This window comes from Pteropus vampyrus, unplaced genomic scaffold (genome assembly GCF_000151845.1).
Source record: "Pteropus vampyrus isolate Shadow unplaced genomic scaffold, Pvam_2.0 Scaffold19, whole genome shotgun sequence".
NCBI lineage: Eukaryota > Metazoa > Chordata > Mammalia > Chiroptera > Pteropodidae > Pteropus > Pteropus vampyrus.
In genome coordinates this window covers 9765586-9784644 of record NW_011888800.1, presented here as the reverse complement: position 1 = coordinate 9784644, position 19059 = coordinate 9765586, and the positions used below count along the sequence as shown (strand labels likewise).

Genomic DNA, 19059 nt, shown 5'->3' with positions numbered 1-19059 from the left:
TGGGGCCCGCGCTGTCCCGTGGCGGGGTCGGGAGCGTTCCACATGAGCAGGGGGCTCTGCGCGTCCCGGGGGAAGGCGGGGTCGGGCCCGGACGCCAGCTGCCCCCCAGAAAAGCTCCGCAGCGCGTCGCTCCAGGAGTGCGAGGAGCCATAGATGGCGCTGCCGTCCAACCAGCCCGTCACCTCGTTGGTCTGCGGGGTCACGGACTGGTGAGCCGGGGTCGGGTAGCCCAGGAGCTTAAGGGAAGGCCAGGGCCAGGCGGGTGTCCGTGGGTGGGGGATGGGAGCCTCTGCCACCCGACCCTGCCAGGCTCTGGGCCCAGGGCCCCACCCTCCTCGTTGCAGCCCCCGCCCCGCCAACTGCCTCGTCTCACTAGGTCCCGGGGGTTGCTGGGGCTCTGTCCGGTCTTGGGGTCCCAGCGGCTCCTCTGGAAGGGCAGCACCACGTCTCCGCGCTGGTCCGGGTCGAACACGGGGTCTCCAGGCGGGATGTGGATGTTGAGGAACTCGGCGGGGCAACCGGGTCTCTCTACACTCACCAGGTCTGAGAGCACGTGGTAGCCTGCGGGCAGTGGACAAGGGCATGCTAGGGACTGCTAAGGCCACTCGCTTTTGTGCACCAGGTATCTAGTGGTCCCCCTCCTTACCCTAGAAGCTTCTAAAGACTCAGCAGCCATTCTGGGCAAGTCAAAGCCTTGACTTCCCCCACCCTTTCCCAATTCTTTGTTACACTCTGGTCTAAACTGTTTTCATTGCCAGTTTGGTCTTCTCCTTGGTAACTGGGAGGTGCCCGGTGAGTGTGCCTAGGCAATCTGTAATGGGACGGACTGCACCAGCTCCAACATGCTGCTGGGAGCAGCCTGCCCAGCGGGCCTGCCAACCTCAGTAAGGCGGTGAATGCTGGGAAGCATGTGTGGTACTCTGGGTGGCTAGCAGGAGCCTGGCATTCCTGCTGGGAGCCAACAAGCCAGTCACTGGGGTAAGGTCACTCTAGCACTCCCATTTGACATCCTCCCAGCCCTCCTGCCAGAGTCAAAATCTTGTCCTGAGCCTGTCCTCGGAACAACAGGGGCTACAAGTGAGAACAGGATCCCACCAAGAGTCCTTATCAGATTATGTTCATGCTCCTGCTTCCTGCTTCTACCACCACGCCCATCAACAGCTTAGTGTGGGGCAGATTTATGCCTCCCCCAACCAGACTTTCTCCCTCTGCTCCCACCCCTAGCCCACCCTATCACTTGCCCCTCCATCTCTCTCACCCTTGGTCACTTCTCTCCCTCACTCCCTGAGTCCCCCCTCTGACATAGAGGTGGCTGCCTGACCCCACTGGCCTCCCTCTCCTACAGGTTGAGGCCCTCACCGAAGAAGACTCCCAGCACTGTTCGGTTTTGCAGGGAGGCCTGCCCTGCAGGGCCTTTCATGGCAGTGTTGCTAAGTTCTCGGGGGTTGGGCAGGTGGGGTTCTTCCAAGGGCTGGTACACACCATCCGCATAGGTAGCTGGGACCAGGCGCTGTAGCCGAGAGCCTGAAGTGGGAGAGTAAAGACAAGGATGAATCCTCAGGGGCACTTCCAGACCTCCTCTCTCCCAGGCTTCCCTCCATACCACAGATACTAAAACCTTAGGAATGGATGAGCCTTTGATGGTGATTGTCAGCCCTTACCGCTTAGTGGTGGGTATCACCCTGAACCTGGGGTTCTGTCTCTGCCTTGTTCTCACTTACCTTTACTGCCCCATCTGTGCTCCATGAGGTTGTTGTACCACCCATCAAATCGCTGCACCTCCCACGAAATGGGGTTCTGAGCTCCTGTGTGAGGAGAGAAGGAAGGGGCAGTTGGGCAAGTCAGTACATGAGAGAATGGGTAAACCTGCAGGATATGGGTCCTGTGAGCCTAGCACTTGGGGCAGCAGAAAGTGCACAGATGTGGGAGGTAGGGTGCAGAGGGAAATAACCAGAGCAAAGTAATGTTCAAATTCAAGCCCAATTTTTAAGCTGCTGGGGCAAGGGTGTGGGGTAGGACATATCAGGGAGCACTAAAAGAATGTAGTCAGGTGCAGTGTGCTGACAAATGGCCTCAGAGAGAAAGAGGAAGCAGAAGAACAGTGGCAATGGGGAAGAGGATGCAGGAGACTTCTACTACCCTCATACCTCAGCTTTCTGGAGGACATGGCCAGACAGAAGCCATTCCAAGCTGTAAGACATCACACAGAGAAAGAGCCAGCCGCTCTTCTACCCAGGGAGGGACATGTCATTCCATGACCCATGGAATGTGGAGAAGGGCTTGGCCCTCTCCTGCTGAGCAGAGTCCAGAACAAGGGTATGGGCCAAGGGCTGTGGTTTTGGGGCCGTTTGCTACTATGGTCTTTTCCCCAGTTTTTTTGGGTGGAATCAGGGACTGACAGTAATGATAACCTCATCTCTTCCTCTTTGGGGGCATCATATCCCCCACATATTTCCTCCTCTTGACCCTACTGTACTCTCAAAAAACTAGGGCCAGGGAGAGAGCACTCAGCTACTGGAGGGAAGAGCTCAAGCCGTGGGGACAGAGGGAGGGTCCAGAATCAGATATAGCGGGGGTCCTTCTGGTCAGTAGATTCTTTTCCCCAAACTAGGAGGCTCCCTCTCTGCTCACCTCAGAGAACAGAACAAAGAAAAGGATTCTCATCGGCCAGAGGGTCTCTGATTGTCTCCCTTCTCAGACCAAGGACAGGATCTCAGAGCTACCCTTCTGCCCCATACCCAACGCACACACACCAGGAGGTCAGAGAAGGAAAATGAGTGAGGCCCTGATGTTTGAGCAAAGAACTTAAGGAGAGCAGAATAAGTGACTCTAAAATATGACACTTTGGCATGTGGAATATTTTGAGGCAATCAAGAACCAGCAGACTCCAGAGAAACTCACCTCTCCCTTAACACCAAAAATAATTTAGATAGGGAGCCTGGCCCAGAAAGAGGGCTAATACCAGAGATAACCTTTTATCTGTATGGTAGGGTAAACACCTAACCAAACATCTGCTCTTTGTATTGTCCTATGAATTTCTCTCCTTGCCTTTGAAGCCCCAAGCCCTTATTTCATTCTTCAGTTCAGGATGGCACAGAAGCCTCAACTGCCCAACTTGACCTTGGGTCTCCAATTTTTATAGGGCTCTCCTATTTATGAAATTAAATTTGTTTTTCTCCTGTTAATATGGCTTATGCCAATTTAATTATTAGACAGACCAAAGAACCTAAAAGAGAGGAAGGAAAAAAATTCTTCACATCTACAGAACTCAACTAAGGGGCCAAAATGCCAGGCAGCCACATACATGTGATTTCTAAAATAAGATGAACTGGTGGCAGAACAAGGTGGGGGGACCTCTTGGGGAGGATGTAGCAGGGAATGCCTCTTGGGAATAAGAGGCAAGAGATGGTGAGAAAAGGAAAAACCAAGGCCAAGGCATAGAGAGGAAGGAATGAGAATATGAGCAGCTCTGGCGAGGGAGAAGCTACAGGGACCATCTCATCATCTTATACCTCCAACCAAGACAGATCATTCTACAGCTTTTCTTTGCTCCCTGTTCTTGCATCCCCAACCTCTGATGATCAGGAGTTTGCTTTTTTTAGCCTAAGTTGTGTCACCCTAAGCCCACTTCCCTCCTCAGAGATGCAGACTACAGAGAATGGCCTTAGATACCATCCAAAGCTGAAGGTAACAAGATGAAACTCTTGTGGATAGTAGTTTATTGTTGTTGTTGTTGTTGTTGTTGTTTTTCCCAACCATATTGTTCAAAAACATCAGTGGCTTCCCTTTGGAGAAATTAACTTTCAGTCCAATCTGACCCCAAGGTCCTTTATTTTTTTGTATGTCTAATCAATCTTTTTCTATTTATCTCGTCCTTTATGAGGAAAGAAGATGAGGGAGAGAGAAAGGGTCCCAGACTGTAAGGAATTAAATAGAAAGTGCTGACACATAAGTTGCAGGCTCCCTAATTCTGTGTATTTGAAGAAATATTTCATTCCATTATCCATCCATCTAGTCAACAAGCTGGAAATGAGCACCTACTATGTGTAGGCTGTTGTGTTAGCTAGGGAGTAAGGATACAGAGATGAATATGATACAGCTTCTCTCCTTGGAGGAGCCTAGAAGATACTGGGTTCCTCTGCGCCTAGCTATCTGTACTCACCCATGGGCATCAATGCCCCGAGCAGGAGAGTCCATGCCATAGTCAGGTGGAAGCCCATGATGAAAATGATAACAAGGCTCAGATGTTAGAATATCTTAAAATGGAGACCCTAGAAAAAGAAGACAGAGAGAATGAGCCCAAGTAGTTCAGGAAAGTCAGGTCAGGGCCTCTGCAGGTCCCTATGAATCAAGGCGTGGGGCTAGGCCAAGGCCACAGTGAGTAGCACAAAGCAGAAGCCTAGCTCCCTTCCAAAAATCTTTCATTTAACAAATATTTGATGGGTGCATACTATGTAGTGGGCATGGAACTAAGTACTGGAGATTAGTGATGACTGAAGCAAAGAGAAATCCCTGTGTTTCTGGATTTTACCTCCTAAAATTAACTGGAAAAAATTGCTCTGGCCAAGCTTCCTGCAGTGTTATTTTTGGAACAAGCCTTGCTTGGGGGCCAGGACACTGGACTGAGGCCAGGATAGGGTGCTGCATTTTAGGCAAGTCACTTTTCTGGTCTGAACCTTGGTTTTCTTTTCCAGCTGTGGGGGTAAACCTTCCTGAACTGTCTATTTCCTAGTGTGGTTTCTAGAATCAAAGGTGAGGATAAAAAGTAGCAGATGTTACGTAAATGTAATATAGAAAGAGTGGTCTGGAGTTCGGCTCCTCTGTGTGGACTCAGGGGTTTGTGTGCTCAATGCCAGCTTCCTGCTCTCTCTCCCCAGGCCAAAAAGTCACCTAGTGACAACAGGGAAACAGAGGCAGCAGAGAACTCAGACTGGGACGCCGGAATGACACAGGGAGTGCCTCAGGCCAGTGAAGACCTCTTAAAGGCAGGGGGCTGAGAAACTATCTGGTGGAGGAACATGGGAGCTCAGGGAAAGCCTCATTTCCAGCTAAACCCTTAGGGTTCCTGGTCAGGTTGTCTAGTCACAGAGGGGGGAACCCAGAGGGTTACCTCATCCCCACTTGCTATCTCCAATTAAATGAAAAAAACCTAGGCCCTGTCATAATTCAAAAGCTTTGCATTCTACCAACTCTATCCTAGAAACCTTTGATAGCTTGTGAAAAGCAGGGCTCTGGATGGTTGAAGCTGCAAGGCTGGACATGCCAAAGTGGCCACAACAGTCCTTGCCTGATCTAGGATGTCCTGCCTCCCTCCCCCTCCCCCACTCCGATTTCTGGATCCTTGACCCCAGACGTCAATATATCATTCAATCTATAAAAGCATGCAGTGAGCTTTCAGGCTAAGGACAACCTGAAAGGGAAGGTAGACATGCTTAATAACTACTCCTTGCCTGTGAGTAGCCACAACGATTTACACAGCAACATCGGTTCAGTAACTTCCCAACAACCTTGAAAGCAAGCACAACCTCATGACAGGGCAGTGATGCCCCAGGCAGTGGCAGAGCCAGAGAGAGAGCACAGGTCTGCCTACATGACTACTTTTCCAGCCTGAAGTCCTAGAGTGGTGACCCTGGGGCGGGGAAAGATGAGTCAAGGCCATAGGGATTCCAACTTGGTCCCAAGGAAGGACTGAACAGGAAAGCCTGGTCTCTGAAAGCCGCAAATTCCCTTTCTAGCATGATGCCCTGGTGCCAGGAGGAGATCCAGAAAGATTCCTATAGGCCCAAGCAAACTAGGTCACCCAACATACCCAGGTTCCAAAGAATCCAGTTTTCCAAAACCTTGGTGAGATGGAAGATAGGCTCTAACAGGGCCCATGGGAACCTCTGGCTAAGAACGGAGGCACGAGGGATGGGGGAGGGAGGTCACACTGGAATTCCCCACGGCGGAGCTGGGGCACACTCTGCCGCAACCATGTCTCTGGGACTCCCTTCCCCAGAGCACCCAGACCCACGGGGCCCAGAGAAGCCGTCCTGGATCTGACCTGCGTCTGGAGCGTCCGGAGCCGGGACTGCGGCTGGGCTCCTGCCGGGCTCGCAACTGGGCCGGCGATGCCTGCTCTGGGCCAGCGATGCCTGCTCTGGTCCGGCTCCCTCTCTTGCTCTGCGCCGGGGCGGGCGGGGCTGGGGAGTGAAAAGGGGACGGCGCGCCCCAGTCCTAAGGCGGGGCGGGGCGGAGTGGGGCGGGATAGAAGCCGGTGAGGCTGCGACCCGCAGAGGTGCTCCGAGGGGATCGGAGCCCGAAAAGTGAGACTGCACGTGCTTGTAGGGCTCTGCTAGTGCGGCCACGTGGTGGGCAAAAAGGGCAAGTCTGCTTCTACAGGTCTGCTGGGGCTGGGAGAGGGCGGAGGACCGAGAGGGTGCGGGGGACAGGGAGGCACTCCCCAAATCCTCTCCAAACCGTCGGATCTGGGCTCTAAGACCAAGAAGTCTGCCCGCAGACCTGGCCAGGCATCCAAGTAAGGCACCGTCCTCAGGCCCTGTCGGAGTCTGCCGTAACCACTTCCCACCTCGTGTTCCTCGTGCGATCTCGGGGGAGTCTTACCGCGCCCCGCAGGACCCCAGACTGCATCGCTAGGTTTGTGCTGGAGCTGCCTAGGGTTTGGGCATGGGGAGAGGAAAAGGAGGGGTTGGAGGGATGGCTGTGGAGGAGATAGGCACCTGTCCCTTCTCTGCGCCGGGCCTGGGTAGAAGACAGTGCAGCAGAGCCTGGGGTGTGGTCTGAAAAGGCCGAGTGACTTGGAGTAGGAGGCAGGGGACGATCCCGAACCCGGTTTGTTCGGTCATAGCCTGGTCCTTAAGTGAATTAGAAGAGTGGAAGATGGAAGGGAGCCCCACATAGAGAAAGGGCATTACGCTTTGGTGACAGAACTTCCGGACCGGGTCCCCTCCCTGATCCTACTCCCAGGAGTGCTGCGTGTGAGATTCCACGAGGAGGAGGCCAGCGGCGCGAGCTGCCACGCACGCATTGTCTGGAAGAGGTGAAGGTAGGGAACCTTAGTCTCGTGTGAGTGGCTGGGATGCAGCTGCTGGGGTCTGTGCGGTCCCGTTGGGTTTGGGAGAGGGCCTTGAAGTGTCGACCTCACTCTGGCCCCTAGGACGCACTTTTGTGTCCACCCAAAATTGAATTCAGATCTTTAAAGAGAAAGTTTGGTAAGAAACTAAGAGGGGACAAGAAAAACCTCATAAGACAGGCCATAACCGACACAAAGTTTACAGACATCAAATCCTTATTCTGGCTTAACTAGAGTCTGGATGGTTTGGCTGACATGATTCAGCACCCCTGGGATCCTTCCCCACCTTAGCGCTTACTGGGGATTCCTGCCTCAACCTACTTTTCAGATCTTGTTCTGTTTCTCTTAATTTCTCCTTTGCTGCAGCAACACACATACACATGCCCCCTCGCCCCACCACATTCTTGAAGAAGAAAGGCTAGGATAGGAGTTCTTGACAGGGTCCCCTTAGCCAGCCAGAGCTGTAAACTTTGAATGGAGTCAATCCCAACCAGAGAAATAAACCATCACTTTCTAGTAGTTGTATATCACCAATGAGAGCTCTTGGAAACTCCAGGTGTGCCATCCTTTGTAGATAATTAGTAGTCTTTACTCTTTGGGTTCCAGAAGATGGGGGTGGTGGGCAGGGAGAGACTTCAGGAAGAAATACCCGTCAAGCTACGAAAGACCATGGAGCACTAAGCACATGAGAACTTTGGATGCAGAAGACTGGAGCTTTATACTAGGATGAGTTTTCTTAAAGATTGCAACTATCTCTTGCCCATCCCTTATACATACATGAGAACCCTACTTCATCCTGTGGTAGGTAAGAATTGGATTACTGTGTCTGAAATACAGCTGTGAGAAATGCTTCAGTATTCTAAGGGACTTTAGAAAAGTAAAAATTGTCCCTCACCTCTTCAGGCCAGGTGAGAAAGGAGGACCCTAAACTGTGAGGATTGGTCTCGCCCCAGTGAGAAAGCACCCCAGTTTTGTCATAGGAGCCTCTGGAAGGTTTTTATGTCTAGATGTCTATGTTACTGAGAACTACTTCTTTCCTGTGCCTGTATTTCCATTTATATGAACTTGTAGATATGTGTCTGATTGTATCTTGTGCTTATTTATATCAATATCCATTATGTATATGTACCAGTCATAGTGGTAAACTAGGGGAGAAGTGGGTCAAGTGAAGACTGACATGACATTTTTATCAGAGTAGAAGAAATTCTACTATCAGACCCTCCTTGGCAAGCCAGGGAGAAAGACGTTCCTGAGGGCAACTATAAACTTTGGAGGAAAAGCAGGATTCCTGGATGTGGGAACTTTTCATTTTAGTCCTACCTCTTCATGCAGGTGACTTGTTAGCTTAATAATTAAAATCAAATTAAGATCAGGGTCATGAAAAATTAAAGTAGGCAATGTAGATTAAGGAAGACCTAATTCATTAGTAGTTGTATATCACCAATGAGAGCTCTTGGAAACTCTGAAAAATTGAATGAGAAGAAATTAATCAAGGCAAATTTTATCCACCAACTGTCTTTTTGCTTTAGTCATCTTTAATATTTTGGAGAATTGTAAATAAGTTAACATTGTTCTTCTGTACTTAAGATATAGAAAACCTTTTGTTAGTGTTTCTTAGACACACCATGTTAATAGTGATGAGCCATTCTTGTAAAATATTTTATAACCTCCCTTTCAAATAAATGCAGAAATAATGTTAATATATGACCCGACCAAAATACATTACACTATTATTATTTGCTTATATTGCAAATAGTTGATTTTGAAATTCTAGCATATAACGTGTATTCTTATATTAGCAAACTTGCTCTATCTTCCTATCTTACTAACCAAGATAATCTACATTTCATAGCCTATACACACACACACACACACACACACACACACACACACACAGCCTTCCATCAAAATTCTAATGGCTTCAGTCTAGGTGTTATAAGTAAAAAATATTCTTAGACCAATAAACATTGCTTTAAAATAAATATTACAATCACATATTTTACAGTAATTTGATCCACAAATTCTTAGTTACTCATCTTCAGCTAGAGTTGAAATGTGTGTTTCAGATTCAGTTAAACATGAACATTTATTCTTTAGAGGCTCCGACTATTGAAGAGGCTTTCTGAAAATTTTGTGAAAGTATTAAAAATTGACAGGGATGGTCAAATTCCTTCCTGCCCAGTCCATAGCCCTGTATTGGTGATACTCGGTAAACGCTGAGTGAGTATAGCATAGGACAATGAAGGAGCATAGCTCCCTCTTGTGTGTGAAAATAGAAGATACCATTTGGAGGGAGAGGAACACATTCATGTATTCATTCATTTGATCCACAGACCCATTAGTATATGCTACATGCAGAAGATGCAAAGATGGAAAGACAAAGTCCCCCTGACCTTAAAGAGATTAGAAGGTAAAGGGGGAGAGATGTTCAAACAATCAGAGTATAATGTAATTATTGGGATTGTGGAGGAATGTTCAAAATGCAATCAGAACGTTAGAGGTAGGAACGTCCATACTGGCCCAATGATGTCAGAGGAAATTTCACAGAGGAGTTAACACAAGCTGAGACTTGAAGGGTGAAAATGAGTTTGCCAAGAAGGTAAGAGCATTTCAGGCAGAGGAAATAGCATATACAAAGGAACGAAGGCTTGAAAGAGCATGTCCGATTCAGGGAGAGGCCAGTAGGTTCAGTGTGGCTAGAGATTAGACTGGGTGAAAGATGGAGGTAGAAGGGTAGGTGGGACCAGATCACAAAGGACTTTCTATGTAATGGTGAGAAGATTATATTTTACCCAGAGCAAAAACGTGAAATAATTATATTTGCTTTTAGAAAAATTGTTCTGGCACCAGGCAAGACAGATGAAGCTGAATTAGGGCAGAGACAGTAGGGAAGGAAATGCATGGATGGATGGTTTCTAGAAATATTTAGGAGGTAAGATGTTCCAGGTCTCTGACTTATTTGATTGATGAGGTGGAGAGACCACTAAAGAGACAAAGAAAATGGAATCGAAAGCAAAATAGAGACAGTGAATTCAGTTTGGGACCTGTTAAATCTGAGGCATCTGTAGAACATCCAAGTGAAAATACCCATGGATGAATTGACCCTTTTGTGTTTGGAGCCCAGGTAGGTGGCCTACCTAGAGACATAGATTCAAGAAGCATTAGCCATGAAAATGGATGAGTTTGCCCAGGGAATCATAAAGAGTGCTAAAAGAAGAGAGCCAAGATAGAATCCTGGAGAGCATAAACATTTAAGAGGGAGGAAGAACTGGCAAAAGATTCACAAAAGGATGGCCAAAGGCAGGAGGCCCAGGAGAACATGGTGTCATAGATGTCCTAGTAGGAAAAGTTTGAAGAAAGAGAGAATGATCCACAGTGTCAAATACCACAGATAGGTCACAAAGGATGAAAAGAGAAAACTTCTCTTTGGATTTAGCGCTTGGTGACCTAATGGAGAAGTTGAGCATGGGGAAAAGTCAGATCGCAATGAGTTGAGGAGATAAGGCAGTGGTAATATCAACATGAACTATTCTCCCAAAAGCCTGACTGTGAAAGGGAGAGAATGGAATAAGATGGTAGCTGGAGGGGACCCAGAAGGTTAAAAGAGAGAGTCCTTTTTCTTTGTGTTCTTCTTTATTTATTTATTCATTCATTCATTCATTCATTCATTCATTTATTTATAGGCGAGGCAACCCTTGGTTGACCTCACAGATTGCAAGGACGTTGTCAGCTTACAATCTTTTATTTTTTTATTTTTTACACCTACAGCACCTGGTCTTCCTAGGTGGTCTCCCATCCAAGTATTAACTAACCAGGCCCAACCCTGCTTAGCTTCCGAGATCAGATGGGATTGGGTTTGTTCAGGGTAGCATAGCCGTAGACTCTTGTGTTCTTGATATGAGAGAAATTTAAGCATCTCCTTGAGAGAAGGAGCCAGAGGAGAAAGAGGAGCTGCGAAGTTTCAAAGAGAAGGGATAACTGATGAAAAAGGTGGTGGTGAAGGCAGGCAGGACTGGGGGCAGAGCCCAGGAGAAAAGAGATACCCATTGCTCTGGGATGGAAGAGTTTACAAGTTAAGAAAAAAGCAAAAGTACATGTTAAAACTGAGACTCAGAAGTTATGGGACAGGATTAAAAAGTTTAAACCATCCATCTTTCTGTTTCTTTGCTGATATCATGCTACCCCCAGAGAGAGCACAAGGAGATGGCCAGCTTAGAAGGAGAGGGGAAGGCTATAGTGTATTATAAGAGAATCACAGAAGTTAGAATTGGAAGGGACCCATGGATCATCATATTCATTTGCAGATAAGGAAACCAAGGACAGAGGAAGTTGTCATTTGCCTGTCCAATGTTAAAAAATTAGTCATTGAACAGATGATTACTAGAATTAGTGATCACATTGTAAGGTATAAAAATGTTGAATCACTATATTGTTGTACACCTGAAACTAATATAACTAATATAATATTGTATATTACCTATACGTAAATGAAAAATAAATAAAATAAATGTTCACATATTTTTTAAAAACGATAAATTAGCCACTGAAGAACTGGAACCAGATCCAGAACTGATTCCAGCCCACAGAAAAGACTGGAGAAATAGATAAATGGAGTAATGAAATGCCCCTTCCTTCCCAATCTGGTAGTTTCCATTTATTGATATTACTCTGTTCTAGGTAATATTCTTAGAACTTTACATGCATAATCTTATTTCATACTCACAATGACCCTCTGAGGTAAACATTATTATCATCCCTATTTTTTTAGTAAAACCAAGTCTCTGTAGAGGTCAGGTAACTTTCAAGAGGCAGAGGTGGAATTCTGACACAGAGCTGCTTAACTCCGAAGCTTATTCTTTCACTGTATCACTTAACAAGACACTATCTGGTCAGACTATAAGTCATGGAGCCTCCTGGGCAAACCCAAATCCCTGTATAGGTCCTACACAGGGAAATGAGTGGAGCAGGGATCATTGATTATAGGATGCATTTCTTTTCACTTTTTGACATCTCTGAAGTCGAGGCGTATCATGGAATTGAGGTATAATGATGACTGTCATGTACAGAGAGCTAAACATGAAAAAATATATATTAGAAATGAAAGAAAAACAACAACAACCAAAAAAAAAGGTAAAAATTTGAAAACAAAACACCCTCCCCCCCCCCAAAAAAAAGAAAAGAAAAAAATGGCTGTCATGGTTTACTTAGTTCCCGTTCTCTCTCTCTCTCTCTCTCTCTCTCTCTCTCTCTCTCTCTCTCTCTCTCTCTCTCTCTCTCTCTCTCTCTTTCTCTCATACATAAAATAATAGCTTGTCTTATAATCCATTCTGTCTGGATTTAACAAGACACAGTAAGTTCAGATACCATTTCCCCCATATCCTGTCTGCAAAGGGACAAACTAAAGTCAAACTAGCTCTGAGATCACAGGACAAGCAGAGAAGAGCTGAGCCAGGGTTTGAACTGAAATGAGGCCTGGGAATTTAAGTCAAGGAGGAAGGCTGCTGTTGATGTGTGGGGTAGAGGGACATCTGGCTCTAGCACTGTGCCTGGTGGAGGGTGGGTGATCCTTCAGTACTTATTGAGGTAAACTCAATTCAGCTTGATTGTTCTAGAGTTGCCAGAGCAGAAGCCAGGTGCTTGAGAGAGCTGGACAGACCAGAGTGGGCAGTGCCAGGTCTGGGAATCAGCCCTCTGATGATGTAATTGAATTATGTGCTTAGGAGAGCTATCTGGCCTTTGTTCCTTTGGGAACTGAGAAAGAAAGCCAATCTTTTTGTAATCTGTAACACCATCTTTCACCCTTATGCCTTTACTTGATAGTAAACATAGCTCTTTTTGTGTTCTACAATCTGTCTGCTTGTGCTGGAGGCCTAAGGGAGATAAAAAAAAAGAATTATATTTCTTAAGACAGTCCCAGAGGAAGCAGAGAAGCCTTGAGGGTAGTGGTGGCATTGATTTAGGGGACCTGGGGTTAGGAAGGAAGCATAGGGCAACAGAGACTGAATGCCAAGACCCTCATTCACTCATAGCCAAAACACACGGGGAGCTGGATGGCTGAGGGGCAGTGGAATGGCAGTAACGGTGGAGTCTGGTGAGCTCCAGAGAAGAGGGGCCTGGTTTGGTGTATTCTTGACTGTATCTCCAGCAGCAAGAACAGTGCCTGGCACATAGAAGGCACTCAGTAAACATCTATTGTTGTTGTACAGCATCCATCTCTCCTGCACAACCTCACCAAAATGGCTGCTTTCGGACACACATTCCCCTTCTATCCTGGCCCCAAGCCAACCTTCTCAATGGACACTACCTTGGCCATCATCATCACCATCTTTCTGACTGCACTGGTCACCTTCATCATCATCCTGCCTGGCATTCGGGGCAAAATGGTGAGAAACGAACCCTGGAGACCCCAGCCCCAGAGAGACCTTGGCCTCGGAGGTGAGGGGACCAGACTCTCTGAATACACCCAAACTCAGGAAAGACGCTGCAGTCCTGAGAAAGCACCCCTCCCCAACAGAGAGCTCCCCTACTCATTGATTCAACAGAAGGTTTTTGAGCACTTGCTATGTGCCAGGTACTCTGATCTCCATTGACCAAGTGACCTCAGGTTTAGAACACTCTCCCCAAGTCTGGAAAGAGGAAGGGTGGACTTGTGGACTTGGAAGGAGAGTGCTCCTTCCTAACACCCCTTCCCCTCCCCCTATGGATCAGAGGCTATTCTGGCTGCTGCGGGTGGTGACCAGCTTATTCATTGGGGCTGTGATCCTGGGTGAGTATGAAGCATAGCTGACTTGGACAGTGCCTCTGACCCACCTCGGTCCCTCAGCATCCTGCCTGGCCTCTCCTTGTTTCTCCATGGCAGTTTCTGCTTCAGGGTGGTCATCTAGACATGCCTCCCTCAGCATGGCCTTAGCCCCTCACTCTTACCATTGCCCTGAGGGGTGTGTGCTCTGGGAAACCATCCTGGATGCATCTCTTCAACCTTCCTAACATTTTATTTGGAGGAAAGCAGGTCAAAATGAATGTCTGTGGGGAGAAGGTCTTTGGAGACTGGAGGGAGGAAATGGGAGAGGGCTGCTTGCTTTGCTTTGAGAATTAGGCAAATAGTAGAGATGGAAAGTCCGTGTTTGCCCAGCACAGTTTATTTATCATGTTAATGTTTCCTCTCCCAGCTATTTGAGTAGCTCTCCTTAAATGGGAGGAGGAAGAGAGAGAGGGGTGAGAGGAGTATGACCAAGGGAAATCTTGGATTCTGTTCCATTTATTCATTCCACATATTGTTGGCAAACCAACCAGACACTAGGCCAGTTAATGGATATACACAATTGTGAACAAAGCAGACACGGTCCCCTTGTAGCTCTCCTTCTAACTCTAATCCAGCAATGCCCAGGCTTCCCTGAGTTCCCACATGTCCAACTCCCCAACCTCAGCTGTGAATTTCAGTTCTGAGTGGTCCGTGGGCCAGGTCAGCACCAACACATCATATAAAGCCTTCAGTTCCCAGTGGATCAGCGCTGATGTTGGCCTGCAGCTTGGGCTTGGAGGAGTCAACATCACACTCACAGGTGAGGGAGGGCTCTTACCTGTGAGGGAGGAGAAGGCTCTGCTCTGTGTCTTTGGGATCTAGTCTGGTATGGTCTAAAGAGCTACAGACAGGATGGTGGGATGGTTAGGAGGGGACATTCTCAGGCCTTGGAAGCTGACTTCTCTCCATTGAGACCAGCTCCTGTCCTTTTGCTTGGTGTGGTGAGCCCCCTACTCTGGCCCTTGGGTCCCTGCCAAACACAGCTGCCCCATTTTCCAGGGACCCCAGTGCAGCAGCTGAATGAGACCATCAATTACAATGAGGAGTTCACCTGGCGCCTAGGCGAGACCTATGCTGAGGAGTATGCAAGGGCGCTGGAGAAGGGGCTGCCAGACCCTGTGCTTTACCTGGCAGAGAAGTTCGCCCCGAACAGCCCATGTGGTCTGCATGGCCAGTATCGCCTGGCAGGACACTACACCTCAGCCATTCTGTGGTAAGGGTAAGAGAGAGGTCCTGCTGGCCTAGACCCAGGAACAGGGTTCCTAGCCATCTCTCCTTCACTCATGTGAAGGTCCCTGATTAGACAGGCTGGCACCAGTCACCACAGTACTCTGTTGTGAAGCCCACAGGCAGAAACCCTACCTCACATCTTTGGGGTATCCTTGAGTCCCTTAGTCTCTACCTGGGTCCCTCCAGGCAGAGGTACTTGGGTCAGCTTTCACCAGGTCCTGGCTCTCCAGGGTAGCATTCCTCTGCTGGCTGCTGGCCAACGTGATGCTGTCCATGCCTGCGCTGATATACGGAGGCCACATGCTGCTGGCCACGGGGATCTTCCAGCTGTTGGGACTGCTTTTCTTCTCCATTGCCACATCACCTACCCAACCCTGTCCCCTGCGCCTGGGCAGTGCTGTGCTGCAAACTCGCCTTGGGCCTGCCTTTTGGATCACGTTGACCACAGGTGAGGCTCAGCCTTGAAGACAGGCACTGAAGAGCTTAGGGCCAGGGAGGAAGGGTCAGGGACCACAATGCTGGTGGGGTTGAGAGTCTGGGGTCAGAATGCCTTTCCCCTCTTTAAAGCCCGATCCCTCTCATATCCCTTATCTCCGGGTTTTCTCTCCACAGTTCCACTCCCCTTCCCTCCTTGTATATTCTTACTAGCCTGTGTCCTCTCTCCCTCTTATGTCCTCAACTCTCTTCACCCAGCTCTTTCCCAAATCTTCCAATCTCATGGCCCCTCCCGCTTCCTCCAATATTCTTCTCTGTGTCTCCTATTCCTAGAACCCTTCTCTGTCCCTCCCTCACATAGCCTTAAATTGTCCTGCCGTCATATTATCCTCTCCTGTCCCACTGTGTCTATCCCTCATGCCCCTTCCCATGCCTCCTCCTCTGTGCCCTGCTGTCCTTTCCCCAGGGTTTCTGTTTTCAGAGCTCTCTCTCCCTCTCCCCCACCTTCCCAACCTCTCTCTCTCTCTCTCTCTCTCTCTCTCTCTCTCTCTCTCTCCCCACCCCGTCTGTCTATCTGTCTGTCTCCCTCTCTCTCCCTCCTTCCTTCCCTCCCTGAGATGTAATTGAAAGAGCACTGGGCTTATAGTCCATAACTCACAACAACAGAGCAACACCAACTATATGACCCCAAGCCGGTCATCTCCCTGAGCCCAAGTTACCTTGAAGTAGGGATGCCAGGCCTCCTTTGGAGTTGTTCTAATGCTCTTAGGAGAAAATGTCCTTGGGAGGGTGTCACAGTCACTAAGGGAGACACCTATTGCCTCATCCCCAGGAGTGCTTTGCGTGCTGCTGAGCCTGGCCATGGCAGTGGCACACAGGATGCAGCCCCACAGGCTGAAGGCTTTCTTCAACCAGAGTGTGGGAGAGAATCCTGGGCTGAAGTGGAATCCTGAGGAAGGAGGACTCCTGAGCCCCCGCTACCGGTCCACAGCTGAGAGTCCCCAGTCCCAGGACATTTCTCTGTCTGAGGCTTCCTCCGAGACATGCTGTAAGGAGGAGCACCCCAGAGTGCCTGATTGTGCCCTATAAGGTCCCTCTCTTTGGTGGCCACTCAGACTTCCCAGTGTGGCTCGTGACTTCCTCACTGGAGCCCCATAAATCCATGAGAACTGCCCACAGAATGGGTTATATCAGCCCTCAGCCTCAGTCTATAAGTGGAGTAGAAAAAGGAGGCTCTACTTATTGATGTTAAAAAACAAAAGCCCTAAGGTGCTGAACATATTAGAGCTGCCCATAAACCCTGTCACATGGTAAAACCAAGCAGGGGCTGCCCCTGTTTCCACATAGCAACCCTGCCTTTCTTTGATGCTTTGTCTCTTCAAGGTGTCATTTATTGAAACTCAGCTTCACCCACATAATGACTGGGGGCAGTTACAGTGTGATTCTCCTGTGGTCCCTCTCATCCTTCTGCACCTCTTGTTTTTATTTTTCCTGGGTCTTCTTTGTTCTTTACTTCCCAAGTTTGTGTGACCATTTGGTACAATGAAAGACAGCACTGGAAGTGAGAAGAAACTAAACTTCTCATCTCCCCTCAATATTAACCAACTGCGCCACATTCTCTTTGAGCTTCAGTTCTAAAATTTGCCAAATAAAATCGTAAGACTCGACAAGGACCTTTTTTAAAAATCCCAGTACTTACATTTTTATGCCTTGCTAACATCTACTTTGGGCCTCAGACACCATTCCATAGTGAATAAACTGGAGTTAGTGAATAAACTCCAAAACGCCATTCCTTCCTAGCTCACTTAGCTGGACCAGTGGAGGGGGAGCCCAATGGGTCAGTGAGAGGGCCATCTGCTTGGTCTCTACGCCTTACCATCCACTTGAGGCGCATCTTTCTGATGCTGCTCCGATTGGTTCGCGTCTGGGCTCACTAGAGGGCGCCCTTCTCCCACAGCGTTTCACGGCTTAGTCTGGATTCTCCAGACCGAGAGAATCCGGGATCGTGGCAAGTCAGAAAGAGAATGTTCTAGGTCGCCTCCAGCCCAGCGAAGTCTCCCGAGGGCCTGTGTCCCCCAAGAGCCTGGTGACGCCATAGAATTTAATGGGAGGAAATTTTTTTAAAAAAAACAAAAGGAAAAAAATTTATTTACAGCTCTCCCTGGGAGATGCCAGGGTGCACAGTGCAAGTCTGAGGCCGCCCACCTTTCCCTGGGCTTCTACAGCGCAGCTCCCACAGTTCCAGAGGTCTCCTGGCCCAGGCCCGGCGGGCACTGAACCTGGCCTGCGGTGTACGGAGGCGGAGTAGGAGTCCGAGGTTGAGTCTCCTTCACAGATGAGTACTGATCGTTAAGTCCGAGGCCTCAAATTTCTTGTGTAGTGGGTTGTTGAAGTTCAGAGGTGAGCCCCCTCTCTCTTGGTTACCACGGTCCTTGACGCTTCGGTCCAAGAAGGAGCGAAGAGCGCTGGGTAGCGTGTAGTGGAGACTCACCACCGCTCCTCCCAGGAGGAGGCACAGGACCCCTGCGGCGCCGCGGACGCGAGGAAAAGGGGCGGGTTAGGGCTACGCCTTCCTTCTGTTGGAGGCCAGCCCTCACTTTTCCTTCCCCGACACACGCACTTGTGCGCTTAGAAAGATCTCTGGTATGGATTACATCATACACGGTTCGCATGCTAAGGGGCAAGTTATCTAACCCTTCTATACCCTCTCCACTCATCTGTAAAACGGGCATAATAGTGCCCGCCTCTACGAACTATTGAAAGGGGGCAAATTAGTAATATAGGAGAACTCAGTTTGTAAACTAGAAGGCACTCACCAGTAAAAATCCCGTCCCCATGCCCAACCGCCCCTAGCCCATCCGCTCGGTCCTCACCCGTGGCCAGCGTGACCCAAAAGGCGGCACCGTAGTGCGTGGTGAGCGCGGAAGAGCCGAGGCGGATCCGGCAGAGTGGCACACTGGAGATGGAGGCGAAGACGAAGACAGAGAAGAGCGCAAAGGCGCCGGTGGCTAGGAGCATCAGGCCTCCATAGAGTGGGACTGGCATGGAGAACAGCAGGTTGGAGAGGAGCCAGAGGCAGAACGCCACCCTGCGGGAGGACCAGCTGCGCTGTGAGCCGGCTTATCCCAGCCTTTTGTCCTTACCCCAGAACGAAAGCCAGGGGTGGGGTGGCGGAAGCCCAGCGGAAACTCCCAAAGGGTGTAGCGAACTCCCTGCGGTTGCTGAGTCTCTCCGGATTCCGACGGTTCGTGCGGACCTCAGGACTTTCTGACCCGCGCGGCGGTAATTCTCACCCCGAGTGCATCGGGCTGTAACCGCAGCTCACGTTCTCTGGCTCCCCGCCCGCTCCCCCCACTCCCCGGCACACACACACACACACACACACACACACACACACACACACACACACACTTCCTTCCCACACACACCACAGCAGAGCCGAGGCGTAGCGTCCCGCCAGGCGGTACTGGCGGTAGAGCCCGCAGGGGCTGCTCTCGGTGAACTTCTCCGCCAAGTACAG

General features: G+C 49.2%; 3 protein-coding genes and 1 pseudogene across 4 annotated transcripts in view; 1 reads left to right on the top strand and 3 right to left on the bottom strand.

Annotated features, from left to right (window-relative positions):
• Positions 1-6075, bottom strand: part of DUOX1 (dual oxidase 1) — a 33161-nt gene extending 27086 nt beyond the window's left edge. Inside the window, exons 1-6 of the mRNA XM_011355049.2 lie at positions 6044-6075; positions 4163-4271; positions 1722-1805; positions 1360-1524; positions 374-561; positions 1-191 (exon numbers count right to left, since the gene is read on the bottom strand). The exon at positions 1-191 is cut by the window's left edge and continues 8 nt beyond it. Of these exons, the coding sequence (XP_011353351.1) occupies positions 1-191; positions 374-561; positions 1360-1524; positions 1722-1805; positions 4163-4220 (686 nt within the window). The 5' untranslated portion in view covers positions 4221-4271; positions 6044-6075. The remainder of the gene's footprint in view (positions 192-373; positions 562-1359; positions 1525-1721; positions 1806-4162; positions 4272-6043) is intronic.
• Positions 6076-10831: 4756 nt separating this feature from the next.
• On the bottom strand, positions 10832-10954 carry LOC111736335 (annotated as a pseudogene).
• A 2341-nt stretch (positions 10955-13295) lies between these two features.
• DUOXA1 (dual oxidase maturation factor 1) lies at positions 13296-16660 on the top strand. Of its 2 annotated transcripts, XM_011355047.1 has the most exons (6): positions 13296-13455; positions 13781-13838; positions 14500-14634; positions 14874-15087; positions 15335-15552; positions 16372-16660. In XM_011355047.1, exons 1-6 carry the CDS (start codon positions 13309-13311, stop codon positions 16626-16628), a joined length of 1029 nt encoding a protein of 342 aa, XP_011353349.1. In that variant the 5' UTR covers positions 13296-13308; the 3' UTR covers positions 16629-16660. The 2 variants fall into 2 exon arrangements, with proteins under 2 accessions (XP_011353349.1, XP_011353350.1); XM_011355048.1 differs by lacking the exon at positions 14500-14634 and having other exon boundaries at positions 13309-13455; positions 16372-16628.
• Positions 16661-17868: 1208 nt separating this feature from the next.
• Positions 17869-19059, bottom strand: part of DUOXA2 (dual oxidase maturation factor 2) — a 3397-nt gene continuing 2206 nt past the window's right edge. The window contains exons 4-6 of the mRNA XM_011355172.1: positions 18968-19058; positions 18413-18627; positions 17869-18062 (exon numbers count right to left, since the gene is read on the bottom strand). Of these exons, the coding sequence (XP_011353474.1) occupies positions 17869-18062; positions 18413-18627; positions 18968-19058 (500 nt within the window). The remainder of the gene's footprint in view (positions 18063-18412; positions 18628-18967; position 19059) is intronic.